Source organism: Dermacentor variabilis, chromosome 6, assembly GCF_050947875.1.
Source record: "Dermacentor variabilis isolate Ectoservices chromosome 6, ASM5094787v1, whole genome shotgun sequence".
NCBI lineage: Eukaryota > Metazoa > Arthropoda > Arachnida > Ixodida > Ixodidae > Dermacentor > Dermacentor variabilis.
This window is the reverse complement of record NC_134573.1, coordinates 68204944-68222663: the sequence shown is the minus strand read 5'-3', so window position 1 is coordinate 68222663 and position 17720 is coordinate 68204944. Positions and strand designations below refer to the sequence as shown.

Here is a 17720-nt window from a genome sequence, read left to right as displayed (position 1 = left end):
AAACATCGTCATTGCTCATGTGATTATGTTGGCAGCATGTACATCGGCGTGGCAATGGACGCCCCACTCAGGAATTTAGTTGAAAGGATTCCCAACGTTGCAGGCTTCGACCATGATTGCAACACACCTCGAAGGTGTGTAACTCTGGAAGCAGATGGCCTGTCCCAATCAAATGTTGGCGCATGCGCCTGGAGCCACGGCACTCACAGAGACCAATCAGAGCACGCAGTTCTCAACATATCTCGATGGCATAAGGGCTTGTGGGGCCATCCTGCAGTGGTCGCCGTATCTACACTAGGCAGCAGGTGCAGCTGACGCAGCTATGCACAACTGCTGTGCACTTGCTATGTGCATGGCAGCATTGGAGTATGCGCTCGTGTGCTCCAGTCTGGCCGTGCTGCGAACCGGCTTAGTCCTGCAGGGATAGTAGGCAATTTTAAATTGCACATTTTGAAGCGTTATCAATATCTCAATACTGATATGTGTACTTGTTTAACGCTGAACCTCTTCTTTGACGATTTCGGTGATCAAGGCCACTTGAGGCTGCAACCTCGGGTACAACTTCTGCAGCTCTTCCCATATGACCGTTCTGATAGTCTCGCGGAGATCGTCAGCGGCCAGTGACTGAATGCCGGTGTAGTTTGTAGAGTTAGTGCGGTGGTTAAATTGCCGGTTCCACATTTCTAGTGTTTTCTCAATGTGGAGAAACTCTTCTATGGTCTTCGGTGGGCTTCGTATAATTGCGCCGAAAAGTTCTTCCTTCACACCACGCATGAGTAGGCAGACTTTCTTCTCCTCAGGCATATCCGGGTCGGCGTGGCAGAACAGACGGCTAATTTCTTCCATCGTAATCTTCCTAGATTTCGTGAAACCCTTCGACAAGGTTCCTCACAAGCACTTGCTACTAAAACTTTCTTGGTTAAACTTGTATCATAACATACTGCAGTGGATAAAAGAATTTCTGGCAAACTGTACCCAATTTGTTCACGTTAATAATCAAGACTCGAGGTCTCTTCCAGTAACATCAGGCATTCCACAAGGATCAGTCCTTGGTCCCCTTCTATTTTTAATATATGCTAACGACCTACCATCACGTCTCCGGTAATGTCCATATCTTTGCCAATGACTGTGTTATATATTGCACAGTCAGTAACCCCTTTGATCAACTAATCCTCCAAAGCGATTTAATTTGCGTTCAGGAGTGGTGAAACCAATGGCTCATGGAACTAAACCCTGATAAATGCAAACTCATGTCATTTCATTGAAAACGTAATCCTCTCCTGTTCCCTTATACAATCTCACATGTGACGATAGCATTAGCACAATCTTATAAATACCTAGGCGTAACTTTGTCCAACAACCTAACCTGGAACGCGCATGTCACTAGAGTGATATCATCTGCTAACAGAAGCCTTGGATTCTTAAAACATCATCTACGTCAAGCGCCACCAAACCTAAAATTGCTCACTCGTACGCTCTAAGCTGGAATATGCCTCTGCCATCTGGAGCCCTAACCAAAAATATCTAACAAACTGTCTAGAATCAGTACAGAATCGTGCCACAAGATTAATTCATTCATGCTATTCATATAATGCCAGTGTACCATAGTTAAAAGCAGAATCCGGCCTAACAACCCTGGCTTGTTGGCGTCGTATTGCTACTATATCTACTTATTCCACAGGTTCTTTTACAGCTCACTTCATCATCCACACTACATCAGTCCTCCTGCGCGCATTTCACTCCGCATTGGTCATCCCCTTCCAAGTTGGCCGGCCACGTGCGCACACTACCACTTTTACTTCATCATTCTTTCCACGCTCAGCCTTGGACCGGAACGGCCTTCCACATGACATCGCCGCAATCACCTGCCCATCCATGTTTTTGAACTGTATAACTAACATATTTAACAGCGAGCAAACTTGTACCTAAACCTCTTTTCCTTGTATATTTAATCTATTTTATTTGCTACCCACCCCTTATGTAATATCCCCAATCCTGGGGGCCTTTAAGGTAATAATGTGAAGTGAAGTGAAGATGGCAACATTCTTGTTAGGCAGCTGCACTCGGGCGTCTAGCATGGCTTCGGCCCTTTCCTTGCGCACAACGCTCGTAAAGGTGTGCAGGAAGCCACTACGAAACAGGTCCCATGTTGTCAAGGTCGACTCCTGGTTGTCAAACTACGTTCTGGTGGCGTCTTCTAAGGCGAAGTATAGATGCCACACCTTGTCGTTGGCATCCCAGCAGTTGAAAGTCGCGATTCATTTGTAGGGCTCCAGCCAGGATTCCAGATCTTCTGTTGCTGCTCCATGGAAGGTTAGTGGGTCCCGAGGTTGCTGCAGGATAACAGGGGAGGCTGGGTCAGCCATTGGGGTTGTCTTGGCCACAATCTTCTTGGTTGTCTCAAGTACAAGTCCGTGTTCCACAGGTAGCTGTTGCAGTCAGCTACTTGCTCGATGATCTGGGACGACATAGATTTTGTCTTTGCGGTTCGGGCTTGGATAACGGCTTGTCGGGGGCGTCCGGTATATGAACGAACCAGCACCTCCACCAGATGTCACGTGGTAGTGATGGTTGAGGACACAGCAACAAAACTGTGAGCAGCAAAACTAACTTTATTGGGCGAACCTGTGCCCAGAAAAAACAGGCTACACTCAATGCTCAACGAAAGCGGCGCACATAGTCGGCGATCGTCGAAAATGTGATCAGCGGGTCAAGCGCATTGGCTTTAATACATCAGTTGTCGAATGTTCCAGAGTAATCACTAGTTCTACACTATTTGCGTCACGCATACATGCAATCAGATTACACAAGGTTCGATGACAGACATCGGATGGAACCATCGACAACATTCCAGAAACTCCTGATACATGCAAGTGCGTCCTGCACTGTGTGATAACATTTGTTAGGCAGTGAAACGTGGTCGCCTGATAAAGATAAACAAGTACACATGTCAATACGAAGCAATGTCTGCCAAGGTGTATAGTTAGGAGCGGTGGCCTGAAGTAAAGGTGGTCGTGAGTGAGTGTGCGCAAGGGTGCATCCCTTGTAGATGCTAACCACTAAACATTGTGAGGCACGGCAGGGGTAGCATACATGTGGTTGGGGCTTACATTTTGTGTGGTTTAAGGCAAGTTGAATGCTTGAAACTAACTGAAGTTAGTAAGACTCAATGGCCACAACACTGATAAGCCGCCACCCCCCCCCCTAATGTGACCAAAGTTTCGTTCCTACATGGGTAGGGATGGCCGACTGTGAGCAGATGATAGTTGGCATCTCCTGGAAGTGCGCAATTCTTATAGAACTTTAGCCTGTTTAGTTAACTGCATCAATTAAATGACACAATAATAAAAGGGAGAAGCAAAGTGATCCAAACACCCTTACTGACTGCCATCAGCTGTCAGCCAATAGCAGCCATCCATGGGAATCTGCTGTATGACGAAACATGGCAGCTGCCAGCACTTTTCAAACGTGTGAGGAGAAGGCCTCTGTTTGAAAAGAATGTGTTTAAGGGATAGGTTACCTTGTGCTGTGCTTGTGAACCTCACGCACCATCCATGACTGCAAAATTTGGCTAAGAGGTTCACAGCCGTGTACGCTATCTGCTGAATGTTTTTTCACCAAGCCCAAGAGGTGGTTTCGGGCCCCTTTAATGCAACCAGTGCAGTACCAAGTGCATGTGGCTTTAGACATGAAAAAGAAGACTCATCACTTTGCCAAAATCTGATCTGACGGTCTCGTGGCATCAACAAAACGAATGAGTGAACACCATGCTTCCGAAAGCAAAGTCCGTTCAGCACTTGATGGGTCAAGAAAGGACCACAGGTCCCCTGCATTTTCAAGAGAACTGTGCATGTGTAATGGCCAATTTGGCAACTTTTGGCAACACGGTCATTGTATTAGACTTCAACCACCACATTGGGCTGCCTGGTTCACTCTCAAGTTGTTTGTGATACTGCATGACCGCCACCTCTGCTTTCGGTCATGTGAATAATTTCTTGCTACATGTTCGAAGTCATGCTGCACTCAGCGCTAGTTTTGAATGGGTCACATAAAATGTGCTGTACTTATTTATTTGTGGCACTCTTGAAGATTGAGGCGTCGCACCTTGATTAATGGAGTCATTGACAGCTACATATCAAAAATAGTGGGACACAATATTTTGACACAATATTTTGACACAATATTTTGTCAGTACAGTCGAACCCACCAGCAACGGTACCATTTTCTAAAAATATATTGGATATAACAGTGAGAAGCCGATGCACCGTCAACTTTTTTATGTGTTCTATGGTAAAATAAACCGCTTATTACAATGCTCCCATGCCCGCATCATCACTTATAAATAAATCCCGCTACTGGGTATGTCCGCCGAAAGGAAGAAAAACCACAAAATCTTCGGACGGGTTAGGGGGGACATGCACTGCTTTGTTACGCATGCTTTTGCGCTGCGCACCCTGCATGGCATGTGTTCGTCACATATTGTCTCTAAAAAACAAGAAAGAAAAGAAGCGAGATCCTTTGCCACACCTGCCTTTGTGCCGTGCAGCCCGCCTTTGCTTTGTGCTGCACACCCTGCAGGACGTGCCTCTGTCGCATCGGATCAGTGGCCTTACCCGCTTCTCTCCCATCTCCCTTCCACCTTGTCGCAGACATTGGAGGAGTGGAGAGGCGATGAAAGTATGCCGTGAGGGGCGTGCGGCACAAAAATGTGTGTAGTGATGGGGCTCGCACTTTGTTTTTTGTCCCATAATGTTTTATTCCTTTTCTTTTCCGCACAGACGCCTTGTAGATAGATTTTGTTGTTACAACCAATAATGTGGCATGGGAATATTGTAGTAATCAATTTATTTTACCACAGAACACACACAAAAGTTCACAGTGCAGCAGGTGCTCATTGTTACATCAGAGTATATATTGCCAAAACCAGTAATGCAATAAATAGGTTCTAGAGTACTTACTTCTGTCTTATTAAATTGTTTTCTTTTTTTGTGCAACCCAGTTACAGTTGTAACAATTATTGGTTATAACAAGAGGATTTTCTTGGCACTTAAATTTTGTTATAAGTGGGTTCAACTATACTAGTACAAGCCAGTGCAGCCAGGCAGAAGCACAATAATGCCACTTATCAACCGGAAGCAATAAGTGCCATGCCCCCGCCAAGCTTGGCCTAAGACAGAAAACATGAAAAAGATGGGATGGTTCACAAACTGGACAGCAGGCATTGCCCACACAGTCTATACTTCATGTGTTCCGTCTTTAGTTCTGTGAAGATATCACACAATTCAAGCAGCTAACTAACCCAGCTTTCTGCTTTAACTGCTGCTTGGCTCTCATACGAGGTTTGCACCATGCAGTTCACCTGTAACGTTGACAAAAATGTCTGCAAATCTGACTAACAGCCATATCTTGATATATACTAGTTGATTTTAAACTTTAGATGTACAATACAGTGACAGTACACACTTTTATAACATGTAACCACCACAAGCAGACTGCACTACATTCCTACATATTTTTCTGTTGAGTTACCCCCCTTCCAGTTTGAAGAGCCACCCGTTGCCCACAAACCCAGAGTCAGATTAGCATGCTCACCTGATCGCTCTTCACTTTTATCCTTCTTTTTGTTCTTGTAGAAGGGCTGCAGAAAGCACAGACCAGAAACGTGAGGGCGCAGTCCCAAAAATAAATTAGCTCAATTCAACATGCGCAGGACTGCTCAGGTGTGCGATGCTTCTACTCGTGAGCCCCACAGAGCAGACTACACTACCGTAAAATGCTCACCGGCTGGAGAGCGGACCCCTGAACAACCTCGCAAAGACAATACTTTATACGACTCTGCTTTGTCATCTACACAGTACTACTGTACTTCATTCTATAATTAACGGGCAATGCTGCCAAAGCTAGGGCATTGTCTTGTAACAGTTCCGAAGGCAAACTATTTGTCCGAGCGTGATGGTTCAGGATTGTGCTTTCATCAGTGGTCATCAGAAACAGCGTGACAGCACTAGAAATTCTGCACACTTCACACTTCTGTCAACCATTTCAAAAAGTTAACTCGTCACCTGCTAGGAGCAAAGCTGACAGAGAGGCAAATGACTGTGTTTTATGATCACGTAAAGCCAGCCAGTCCTCAAATTTCACTTTTCCATTCCTTTCTTCCCTTTAGCTCTGCAGTCTAGGGGTCCTTTGTAGCGAACATCCATCTGCGACTGTCTTTGTAGCCAGTGTTCGCTCCCAGCGGCGATGTATGCCAGTGGTTCCATCATCCCAGTAGGCAGAGCCCTGCTTTTTCGTCAGCACTTAAACGTTCCCTCGCTTTTGGGGTCTTTCTATCTCACTGCCTTCCTTTTTGCTAGCTCTCCCAAAACACACATGCTTTTTCTATGCTTTCCAGCATACCTTTCTCTGGACAATAAAAGCAGCATACTCTCTGTCCTTGAACTGTGACAACATGTTTCTTCCCTCCATTAGAATCAGCCTCCAATGTAACCAATAAATTGTTATATTTGAGATCGTTAGAAGTGAGTTCGACTGTATATATGTAATATACCACTAAATTTAAGCCTAATCAGGTGGTATGGTTTAAGTATTCCTAGTGATGTAATGTGGATTGGTGGCCCGAGTGAAATCACTCGCCCATTCTACGTAGAGCGGGCAGAGGCAGCTGAAAATACAAGAAGCGGTGCCACTGCAATCAGCAGTGATGCAGATGTTCACGACCTAATGCTAAATTACATAGCTTATGCAGAACACCAAAATTTGGCATTTGATGATCACAAGGACCCACCCTATCAACTTATCGCATCCATGCACAATCATCAAAATGATTTGAAGATTTTGGCTGTGAAACGTAGTGTGCTGGACAAGTGCGGCATGGGGATGAATGCAGGCAGTATGACAAATTGCTCTAGCTTCCACAGCATTCCCTGCTGTAAGCACAAAATGAGCGTCAGCATCTGAATGCTCGTAAACATTGACCAATATGGGGAAATGGCACAGACATTTTATCATGACCCAACATTTGCAGTGTTTGAACACGCAAGATGTTGAAACAACAGAGTGACTTACAAGGCAGCTAACACACAGCCCTCTGCATTCACCACGAAGCAATGTACTGCACACTAGACAACTTAATACCCTGCACGTCTTGAGTCACTTAGAGAAAAAGGTGCGACAGTATTTTTTGGAAACACGTACTCCAAAGGTCATGCCACCCTGTACAAAAAATGCAGCGATAAAATGCTCACCTTGAGGGCCCTCTTCATGGCGCGTTCTGGTTTGAGTGGCTTTTTCTGTGATATTAGTTTGTGTCTTGTACTGCCCATGTGCTGCAAAGAAACATAATGCACCCCTGAAGCTTATGCGCAGGATTCTTTAATACTTTCCCTTAGCTAAATGGCAAAAATGAGAGCTGTTCATTCATTCTTATTCTCCAGATTGACGCTGCATCTTCAGCAAAGGTGAATGACTGCTACCTCAAGCCAATCACCTTGAAGGAGTACTGACATAACAGTTTTTACTTGTTGTTTTCATGCGTTAAAGATTAAAATGCTCTAAACTATTAAAAATTCTATGACAAGTACTGGAGCACCCTGAATAATTTAATATACAGCGGAAACCACTTATGACAATATCGGTTTTAACAATATATCATATATAACACAGAGCAGCCGTGGCACTGTGACTTTCTGTGTGTGTTCTATGGCAAAATAAAATGCTTACTACAATGCTCCCGAGTAGTATTGTTGGTTATAATAGTGAAATCTGGCTACTGGGTGTCTGTGCAGAAAAGAACAGGAACGTGAAATACTGAAAAAGAAAAACAAATGCAAGCTGCCACACCTGTCTGCAGTCTGGATACACTGCGTGCCTTTGCCTTCAGGGTTGTCGATGTGGTGTGTGCAGCATGCAGGCAAGGGGTGGTGGTTGGCATTCTTTTTCTTTTCTTTTCCTGGATTTTGGATTCTTTTTCTTCCGGCGCAGACACTCAGTAGCCAGATTTATTTATTGTAACCACTAGTGCAACACGGGAACATTGTACAGTCTACGCCCTTTACAACAAACCCGGGTACAACAGACTTTCAAACATAACAGACCGTATTTCACCCTTAATTTGTTCTACCTATTTTATTAATGCAACAAAGTTCGCTTTTCACGAACCACATTAGAACGAACTATCAGCTACAGCACATAAAATTAGCAGCAATTTTTTTCTAAATCGGGCGCATAAAATGTACTTTTGCCATGTCGACATGGGTTGGCAACTGACTTGCAAGGGTCAGCCGACGGTTACAGCTCAATGTCGTGGGCACAAGGGAGGAAGGCAGGGCGGAAATGCACCGTCTTCTCTCGCGCACGAGGCATGGGGGAGAGGGGAGGCGAGAGAGAAGGGGGGTTCAACTCCAGCGGTTGCTGCTTACAGTACAGTCACTGTATCTTGAAAGCGATCTGCAAGGTGGACAAAGTCCTCACCCATGCGGGCACCGTATCCTGAAAGCGATCTGTGATGTGGACAAAATGTTCGCCTGCATGGGTGCCGTATTTTGAAAGTGCACTGCGATGTGGACAAAGTGCGCCCAGTGCCGGTAGCATCGTATGCGCTGTGCTTTCGACGTTTTGTTCGGGTTGAAGCAAGAGACAGCACGAAGGTCAATTTGCTCACTGCTGCTACCCCGCTTATCTTGCTTTAATTTGCTATTGCAATTGATGCTTTGGCTTTGAGGCAAAACTGCAACTTTTTTGTTTGTTTTTCACTTTGAACGTTTTTTACTCACTCTTTGCAATAAAGTTGTTCAACACTGTGACGAAAGTTTCGAAAGTGAGGTGCTGCGGATATTACGGACTTCGGATAAAACTGATGCTTTTTGTCGGATTATCAGGGTCCATTGTAACGAGAGTCGACTGTAGTAAGTGGTTTATTTTGCCATAGAACACACACAGAAGTTCATGGTGACTCTGCTGCTCTATGTTATATTCGATATAATGTTAAAACCAATATTGTTATGAGTGGGTTTGACTATACTTCTTTCTGTCTAATTAAAATGTTTCAGTGTCTGTCCTTTTTTGGTGCAATTCAGTTATAAAGATTATCGGTTATAAGAATGTAATTTTCTTGGCATTTGAATACTGTTATAAGTGGGTGCGTTCGATTGTATTAGAATTTGTTTTCATGAACCAGTTTTGCATTCTGCACTCAGGAGGTGGATGCATTATGACGTAATGATACACTGGCTCGTTCCATTCCTGTGATCACTTCGGCTGCTAACACACAAGCTCGGTCAGAAGAAACTTGTGCCGTGCTCTTGTAATTTTTTTTTTTAATGAGAAACATCATCCCATTTAGTTTCATCGTTGCACAATAAAGGCAAATTTTGCACTGTGTCATGAAGTCGCAATAATATCGATGATGCAACGTCTAGCATTTTGACATGCCCTTTAGTATCATATTAAAAAACTTCATAAGTGCTTCCCAACCTTCATACTAGGGAAGTGTCCTAATTTTATGTGGCAGGTATGTGTGGTCAAGTTTAACTTCTAAAATACATGTCAACACCCCCCTTGTCTAAAGATCAACTGCAACAAAGTTTCACTTCAGCTAAATTTGCTATAAATGACAAGTATCATACCAGAGTTGTAGAATGGCAACTGTGAAGCTGAAATGATTCCAGAATCATTTCATATTTTCAAACAGCTGGAATGGAATGGGACTAGAATGATGGCACCAGACGAACAGATGGAATGGGAATGGAATGAAAGCACGAGATTCCGGAATGTAGTTGGAATGGAATAAGCACATAGTCCTGGAACACAATTTAAGCGAGACAAGCAAACTGGCAAATACACCCTTTAGACTAAGCCAGACTTGGCCAATATATTGTGTCTCCTATCGGTTCTTTCAGTATCTACCCCTCGGTGACTACCTCTGCCACAGTAAATACAAACAACACTATATTCTGCACATTCTGCACTTCTGAAGACATGAAAACCTTCCAGTGTTACATGAATGAAGTGCTTCTAAAGACAGTGACTTCTAGTTGTCAAGAAATATGATTTGCTTCAGCGAATGCACACTTGGCCTCTGATGCAAGGATGGAGGTAAAAATCGATGATGCAAGCTGTTGTACCCTGCAAGAGTACACGGTGATTTAGAACGCGCACCATAGTTTTTTGGCACACTGCCGATTATCCAAAAGAATCGATAACAGGAAGTCAGAGTGGTGTCCTGGAGAAATAGATGCTCGCTGGTGTGCAAGCGTATGTAAAACAAAAAGATAGCCTTGCAAAACGTATCAATGCGTTTCACTTTCCCGTTAGTCCTCAAGGTGACAAAATAATCTAGCAGAATGCATGGAATATACTATGGTGTAAGATAATTTTCTACTTCACTTCACACAACTAAGTTTTGAACAAACTGCAGAATTTTGATAATGGCAGATATTATTTAGAACACAAGCTTGTGTCGCAGCATGCCATGTGTTCGTAAAATGTTTGACATTCGTGCAGCTAAAGTGAAGCTAACTTCAGCGGTCACAAGCTGGCCAGTGTAGATTATATTATTTGAAAAATTGGTGCTCCATAATGTCAGAGATTAGTGTCACCTTTGGCATAATCCTAAACTGAGGAAAAACCATGTAAAATTGTTGAGGTGTAATTTCCCTTCCGAAGACCTTGATCATTACAGTGCAGTCCACTTATAATGATATAAAGAAGAACAAAAATTCTGACCATTATAACTGATCATTGCTATATCTGGACTGCCATAAGGAAAGCCGCCGAACATACGTTTGCAGCTCTGAATTGCGATAAAAAATCAACGTTGCAGAAAGTAGGCTGTGAAAAGCAAAATCTTTGCTTATGCCTCAAAACAGTGAGTCAAGCGTTAGATGCAATGCAATAGTCCACAATCTGCACTTGCTTTAGAGGAAGTTTCAAGTTCACAACTGCGGTGTGCGTCGCGTCCAGCTGCTGTGTGAACACTGACACCTATAATTTAGTGTGCATGAAAATAATGAGCGACTAGATCGACAACAGTGCACTTTGGGTAAACACTGCGGTCACTGTCAAAGACGGGCCTTTGTCAACCTCGTCTTCACTGCAGCTGTTATCACCTCCGTTGCACAGTGCTCCTGTTTGTCACGACAACAATCGCCCTGTCAGAGATTCTTCACAGAATAAGGCAGACTTATCTGCACTTGGAAACTCCTCCATTGAAGCCCCACCTATTTTATTGCCAGTAGCGATGTGCTCCCAGAGTTCGGTAATGTCAGCGGCTTCCACCGTGTTGGTTTCACACATGGGGGGCTTCGCCCTGGCTCACAAAGCCTGCCTTTTCTGTTGATCGGCATGGCCACTGTTTCTAGCCTTCATGATCGTGATGCTCCTGATTTTCAGAATCGTCGACATCATCAACTGCGCGAGCTCATCCTTTGAGTCTTGCAAAATTTGCAGCTTTGTCTCATGCAACAAAGCTTTTCGATTTGTCAGCGCACCTACTGCTGCTTCCGTGATGCATTTCCATGCTCGCTGAGAAATAGATGGAGATTGTAGAAACGAAGCGCAGACGCAGTTCGCGTGTGTCTTTTTTTTTTCTCTTCTCTGGATGCTCGCCGATGACGCAGACACAAAGAAGCTGGTGCCATCTTGTGGTATGCTGCGCCAACTTGCGATGCTCTCCGTGGCTTTCGCAATCGGCGCGTGGGCGGGATGTGCTGCGCGGTAACAGCAGCAGATATGAACTCGCATAAGTGAACTTTTCGCCTTGTCTTGGTTAAGGGGAACTTAGCAATGCAAATTTCATATAAAGAATACATTGTTGCGCCAAAAAAGGAAAATAAAAACTTGGGAAGGAAGAGTACGAAAAGATTAGATCAGAGAAGAGTACGAATTTCATGATTATTCTGCATGAAAAACATCGCCCAAAAGGCAGAATTTCAATTGTTATATATCCAACATGTGGTGAATAACATATTAGCTTCAATACCTCATAATACCCTTAAGTTGGCTCATCGTTATTGTTATAAAAGGACTGCACTGCATAGGCAATTTTGAAATTATGGTTTTTAAGAAGCCTGGAGAGTGAGCCTTCACTCTGTCTCTTCTCCTTTTTGCAATGTAAGGAGGGAGCCACTTTGGAAAAGAGCAGAAGAATTCAGGGCTGTCACCACGAACTGACCTGTTTTGGAGTTATTTTGATTGCGAGGAATGAATGTACAGTAGAGCCTCATTGATATGATCACCATTACGTACAATTTCCCAGAGCCAACATTCACAACTGAGAACACAAAAATGACCCAGTAGAGAGTTAAACTTATCTTTTTACTGCTTCATACATTTCCAGAAAAAAACATTTGTTTGACATGAACATTCAGTACATCGCCTAACTGCGATCATACGACACATTTTCCGGCTGGCAGATCCCATGTAAACAAGCAAATGTATGAGCCGTGCAATATCGAGGACAGTAGTTGTCCATCGCGGCAGCTTCATCATAATATTTGCCCGCCCATCTCACGTGAAAACGCCAGCACACACTCAGTTTTTTGTTCCTGCACCAGCAAATTACTTCCCGGGTCATCACACACCACACTCACAGCTATCACCACCAATTACAGCAGAACCCCGCTGATGCATTTTTAAAGGAACTGTGAACAAAAAAAAATGTACAAGCCGCGAAAATTTAACCATGAGGAAGGGGGCAAATCACTTAACGTCATAAACAGACCAAGTGGCTGCACGTGCAGTTATTAGGTCTCGGCACTTGTACTATGACCAGGAACGGCACATGCAGATGTGTATAATTGAGGGACACGTACGGTTTGCTGTGACAGTGGCCCCTATCGCAGTATTTTGCGTACGCTTCACCGCATAACATGGTTCTACTGCGTCAAAGCTGACTAAAGAGAAGCAGCAATCGTGAAATTGCCAATAAGACCCTTGCAGGCCCCAAAGAAAATGTAGCCTGTACTTGGCAGGATTGGCCCAGTGTGCGTGTACCCGGTAGGTTTTAATAGATGCACACTTTTTCAGATGCTTCACCAACTGGTCTGCGCTTCCTTTCTCGCAATCTTTGTGCGGTACCTGGCTTGTGCAACTTTATTCATTTATTGCAAACTTTAGTCGCTTGTTGCAATAAATTGGTCGCTTGTCGCATCGAAATGGTTGTTTGTTGCAACGAGTCGGTCGCTTGCTGTAACATGTGAGCACCAATTTCTCCCTGCACTGTTATATCTACGTGCATTCCCTTTTAAATGCATAAATGCAATGTAAGAAGCGGGTACATTACAGAATGGCACCGTATTAAATGGGAACATAATACATAGGAGTAAATAAGATTGAGGTCCCTCGAAAACACGAGTAAGCAACCGAGAAAATGCAACAGCAAGGAATGTATCAACGGAGCACTACTGCATACTGCAATAAACATCTCCTCCATCTGTTTCACGGTACGTGGTGCTGTTGGAAGCATACTGCATGCATTTAATAGACGGTAACCCAAACACGTCACCGTTCCCTGCCACAGACTATGACTGCACACATTTTTCGGCCACTAGATCCGCATGTAAACAAGAAAAGGCATGAGGCATGTGCAATCGAGCACAGTAGTCACCCGCTGCATCAGGTTACCTGGAACACCCACCCATCCGTCTCATGTGAAAATGGCAGCATGCTCAGTTTCTTATTCCGGCAACAGCACATCTCCTCCTGAATCGTCGCATGCAGCATTCACAGCTATTGCCACCAACCCTACTGTGATAAGCATCTTCACCCATCTGTTTCACAGTGTGTGGGGTGTAGTGCCATTGGACGGGCACTGCAAGCTTTCAGTAGACGACAACCCAAACGTGCTGCTGTTTCCCACTGCAGGCAGCGTGATACGACGGTCATGTTTCACTCTGGCAGCATCCGGCATTGTCTACCAGTTTGATTTCGGTTTCCCATCACTACACTATGCAAGAGGAAAACAACAAAATACGTCTGGAACAACCGGGGCCCCATGTGCATCAGCAACTCACGCTGCAATGATTCGCGCAGTACTTCATATTACACGAATGCCAACTACAGTTGGAGTCTGTCAAATTTTTTAGGTACTTCAGATGCTACGGTTTCCTGATTAGCACATTTTCTCTCGTGCTTTTTTTTCCCCGATACAAATAAATGAGGCTCTATTGTATTTTGCAATCATATCACATATTCGTGACTTCTTACCTGTGCAACTGACATGTTTGTTCAAACTATTTGGTAAGCAATAAAACAAAATTAATGTAATAATGTTTTACATATTTATTTGTCTAGTGCTGTTACACATAAAACTGTCTTTAGTATGCATTTTGTATGCATTTGTTAAATAAGGTTGCTCATGTATGAGTACTGTGCTGACCAGGCATGTCTTCTGCCATCCGAGCTTCTTTTGGGAGCTGGTGATCTTTGTCACAGCTAATTAGGTAGACAGATTTTTGCAAAAACCAAAATTATAAAAGGCTTCTTTTAACAAAAGTAAGCAGGTCCAATGCACATCTTAGAATCTATGTGAAGTCTGTGAAGTGGTTATTCAAATGCTATAAATTTGTACATTTCATTCCTGCGTCTTCCATGTTAAAAAGACTGGCTCGTGCGCATTTGCTCTCGTGCAGCCGTGCTACACAATGCAATACATGTGGCGATCATCTCAAAGAGTTAGTTGGCATTGGCACAATAGAACTGCATGTGCGATGGTGGCTTAATGGTTAGAGCGCCGGGCTGCTGTGGACCGAACCTTGCTAACCCACGCCAAGGTTTTTTTTTAATTATGGGGTTTTTCGTGCCAAAATTCTGATTATGAGGCACACCGTAGTGGAGGACTCCGGAAATTTTGACCACCTGGGGTTCTTTAACGTGCGCCTAAATCTAAGCACACGGGTGTTTTCGCATTTCGCCCCCATCGAAATGCGGCCGCTGTGGCCGATTCGATCCCGCGACCTCGTGCTCAGCAGCCTAACACCATAGCCACTGAGCAACCACGGCGGGTTTCTTTAAAGGGACACTAAAGGTTACTATTAAGTCAACGTGGACTGTTGAAATACCATCACAGAAACCTCGAAACGCTTGTTTCGTGCCAAGGAGAGACTTATTTTAAGAGAAAATGCGTTCTGAAGCGTCCGCGTACCTCTAGCGCAGTTCAAATCGCCCGCCCTCCAATCGAGGAGTACTGACATCATGGTCTCATAGTGACGTTGCGCCATCGGTGAGTAGAACGGCGTCCGCAGACGGCGCTACGGCTTTTCTGCGCAAAACACGAACGCGCGGCCAGAAACAGAGCCAAGACAGAGCCGACAGCAGAGCGAAAGCGGGAGTATGGTGGCTAGCGGAAGGAGAAACGAATTACGTCCCACATTACGTCCCACGGCACACGGAGAGTCCGTTTTTGTTAAACTATAGGCTGCGGCGAGCTCGCAGCGTGGTCGGCGTGGTCTATGAGAAGCGACGAGCCTTTTCGCACTCGCAACAGGGCATAAAAATGTGCGAATCGACGCAAAACTCCGCCTAGAAACGTGCTTCGCCACAGCCAGGGCTCAATACGACCCAAGCTGGCATGACCCAGATGTCGTTTCCCGCACCGCCACCAGGCGCCGCTACTATACCTCAAACTCCAGCGCAAGATGCCCATAAGCTGGTACTTCATTCTATGACGCTAACTTCGACGCTCGTCGCAATGGACCCTGACACCGACAGATTGGCTCGCGATGGTGGGCTCAACTTCAGCGATTTGAGCACCGACGAGCGCGACCTGCTGCTGAGGGCTCGCACTGCCGGCGTCGTTGCGTACAACGACGGCGGCCTCGACACCGGCTCTCCGGAGCGGGAAAGCAACGAGGGCTTCCCACGACATCACATGGACGTGGCATTCTCGCTGCTTGTTCCAAGTGAAAGTTTCGCGAGCCAGGAGAACCCTCACAGCACGACGCGATAACGAAACTACTGAAACTCCAAAGCGTGCGCGGCGCAGAGTCGAGCGCGTAGAGTCGAGCGAAAACGAAACCTTTCGAAAACCCATATTACTAAAGGGTAACGTCAAAATGTTATTTTTTCTTAGAATCGAATAGACGTAGACAAGTAGCATTTTTTTCCGTCTTATAATCGAATGAAATGATATTTTTAATACGAGTAGTTGAGTATTCGTAACACAAATTATGAGGAGTCCTTTCGTCATCGGGCTAGTACCGGAATGTCGCTGGGGGGTCTCAAATCGTGTCATGCATTTACCTCAATTTCTCGGTTACTAAAGCTCTGTTCGCGATTATATTGACGCCTTAGACGTTCTAGAACATTGCTCTACCACTTTAACTTGAGTTTCTGGTAACCTTTAGTGTCCCTTTAACGTGCACCTATATCTAATTACACGGGTGTTTTCGCATTTTGCCCCCATCGAAGTGCAGCTGCCGTGACTGGGATTCGATCCCGCGATCTCGTGCTCAGCAGCCTAACACCATAGCCACTGAGCAACCAAGGCGGGTCACGCCAAGGTATAATGTCACCGTCTGGCAAGTAATTCAGTTTTTTATTTTGTATGAGCTATTTGGCATTACAGCAGCACACAGCCATGGTCAGTCAAGTCCGGAAGGGTCTGCCAAGAAAACTTCGCTCTAAAGCAGTAGGTATTAGAGAAACTACAGGCAACAACGTGCTGCAGAGTTAACAGACCACAAACATGTTCGTTTTTAAAAAGAATTATATGTAACATTATGCATAACGTCTTTAAGACTTCAAAATTATGTTTTTAGCTATGAGGCACGCAAGTGCAAGTACAGTCAACGTGCGATTTTTTGGCTTTCCTGGGATCCACAAAAACGTCTAAAAAAATGAATGCATGCCTTTTATTGTCCCCAAGGGCTCAAATAGCCACAGGCACATCTGAAATAGCTTTGAAGGCCTGCCACTACACTTTTTGGGCATAGCAGTGCTCTTACTCTGACAGGAGATGGTGTGTGCATGTGTGTACAATTTAGGTATATATATTGTCCTGTGATAGATACCTCCTTCCACTTTTGGTATGCTTCACAGCAATACCTCGCATATCGTTTAGCACGTAACATTGCTGTATTTCAGCGAACCTGACTTTTGGGAACCGGCATTATGCAACGTGCCGAGATTTCCGCATTTCCAAGCCATCCACAAGGACTACAAAGGTGTAGTCAGAGCAACTGCCTATGGCGGCGAATTCTTTCAATTCAAAACATGGCCCTGAACAGGAGGAAGCTTTGCAGCAAACGTCAAAACAGCTAGGCCTAGCATTGCCACGATGGTGGCTACGGCTGCCAGCAGATCGGCGTGCAGGAGGGCCCAGTTTGAGGCTTTAATAATTAAAATGGTGGTGGCTTCAAATAATGCAGTTTGTGACCTGCAATCATGGCAAAAAGTTCAGCTAATGAGACAGCGAATAATTTTTTTCACCCGAAATTTCAAAGGATCTTACACATTGGCTATATATTGGGTACGTGGTGGTGCCGCAAAGGCATCCAAATTATCGGGCATGTCCAAAAAATCGGTTCGAACAAGTACAGAGAAACCTTTTCATTCACTGGAATTGGAGAAATGGAATTGTTCATCTCAGCCACTCCTGGAGTGGAAATGGTCCAACTCTCACCATTCCGAGGAGTTAAAAGGAGTGGAATTGACAGGAACTTCCACTGTCCAAAATGGAGTGGGAATGGAATTACGGGGCCCCATTCCGCAACTTCCATATA

General features: G+C 44.7%; 1 protein-coding gene across 2 annotated transcripts in view; it reads right to left on the bottom strand.

Annotated features, from left to right (window-relative positions):
- LOC142584838 (uncharacterized) overlaps positions 1 to 17720 on the bottom strand; it is a 63079-nt gene that overhangs the window by 19976 nt on the left and 25383 nt on the right. For both annotated transcript variants that reach the window (XM_075695133.1, XM_075695134.1), the window contains 2 exons: positions 7248 to 7328; positions 5593 to 5638 (listed from right to left, as the gene is read on the bottom strand). In XM_075695133.1, the coding sequence (XP_075551248.1) occupies positions 5593 to 5638; positions 7248 to 7328 (127 nt within the window). The remainder of the gene's footprint in view (positions 1 to 5592; positions 5639 to 7247; positions 7329 to 17720) is intronic.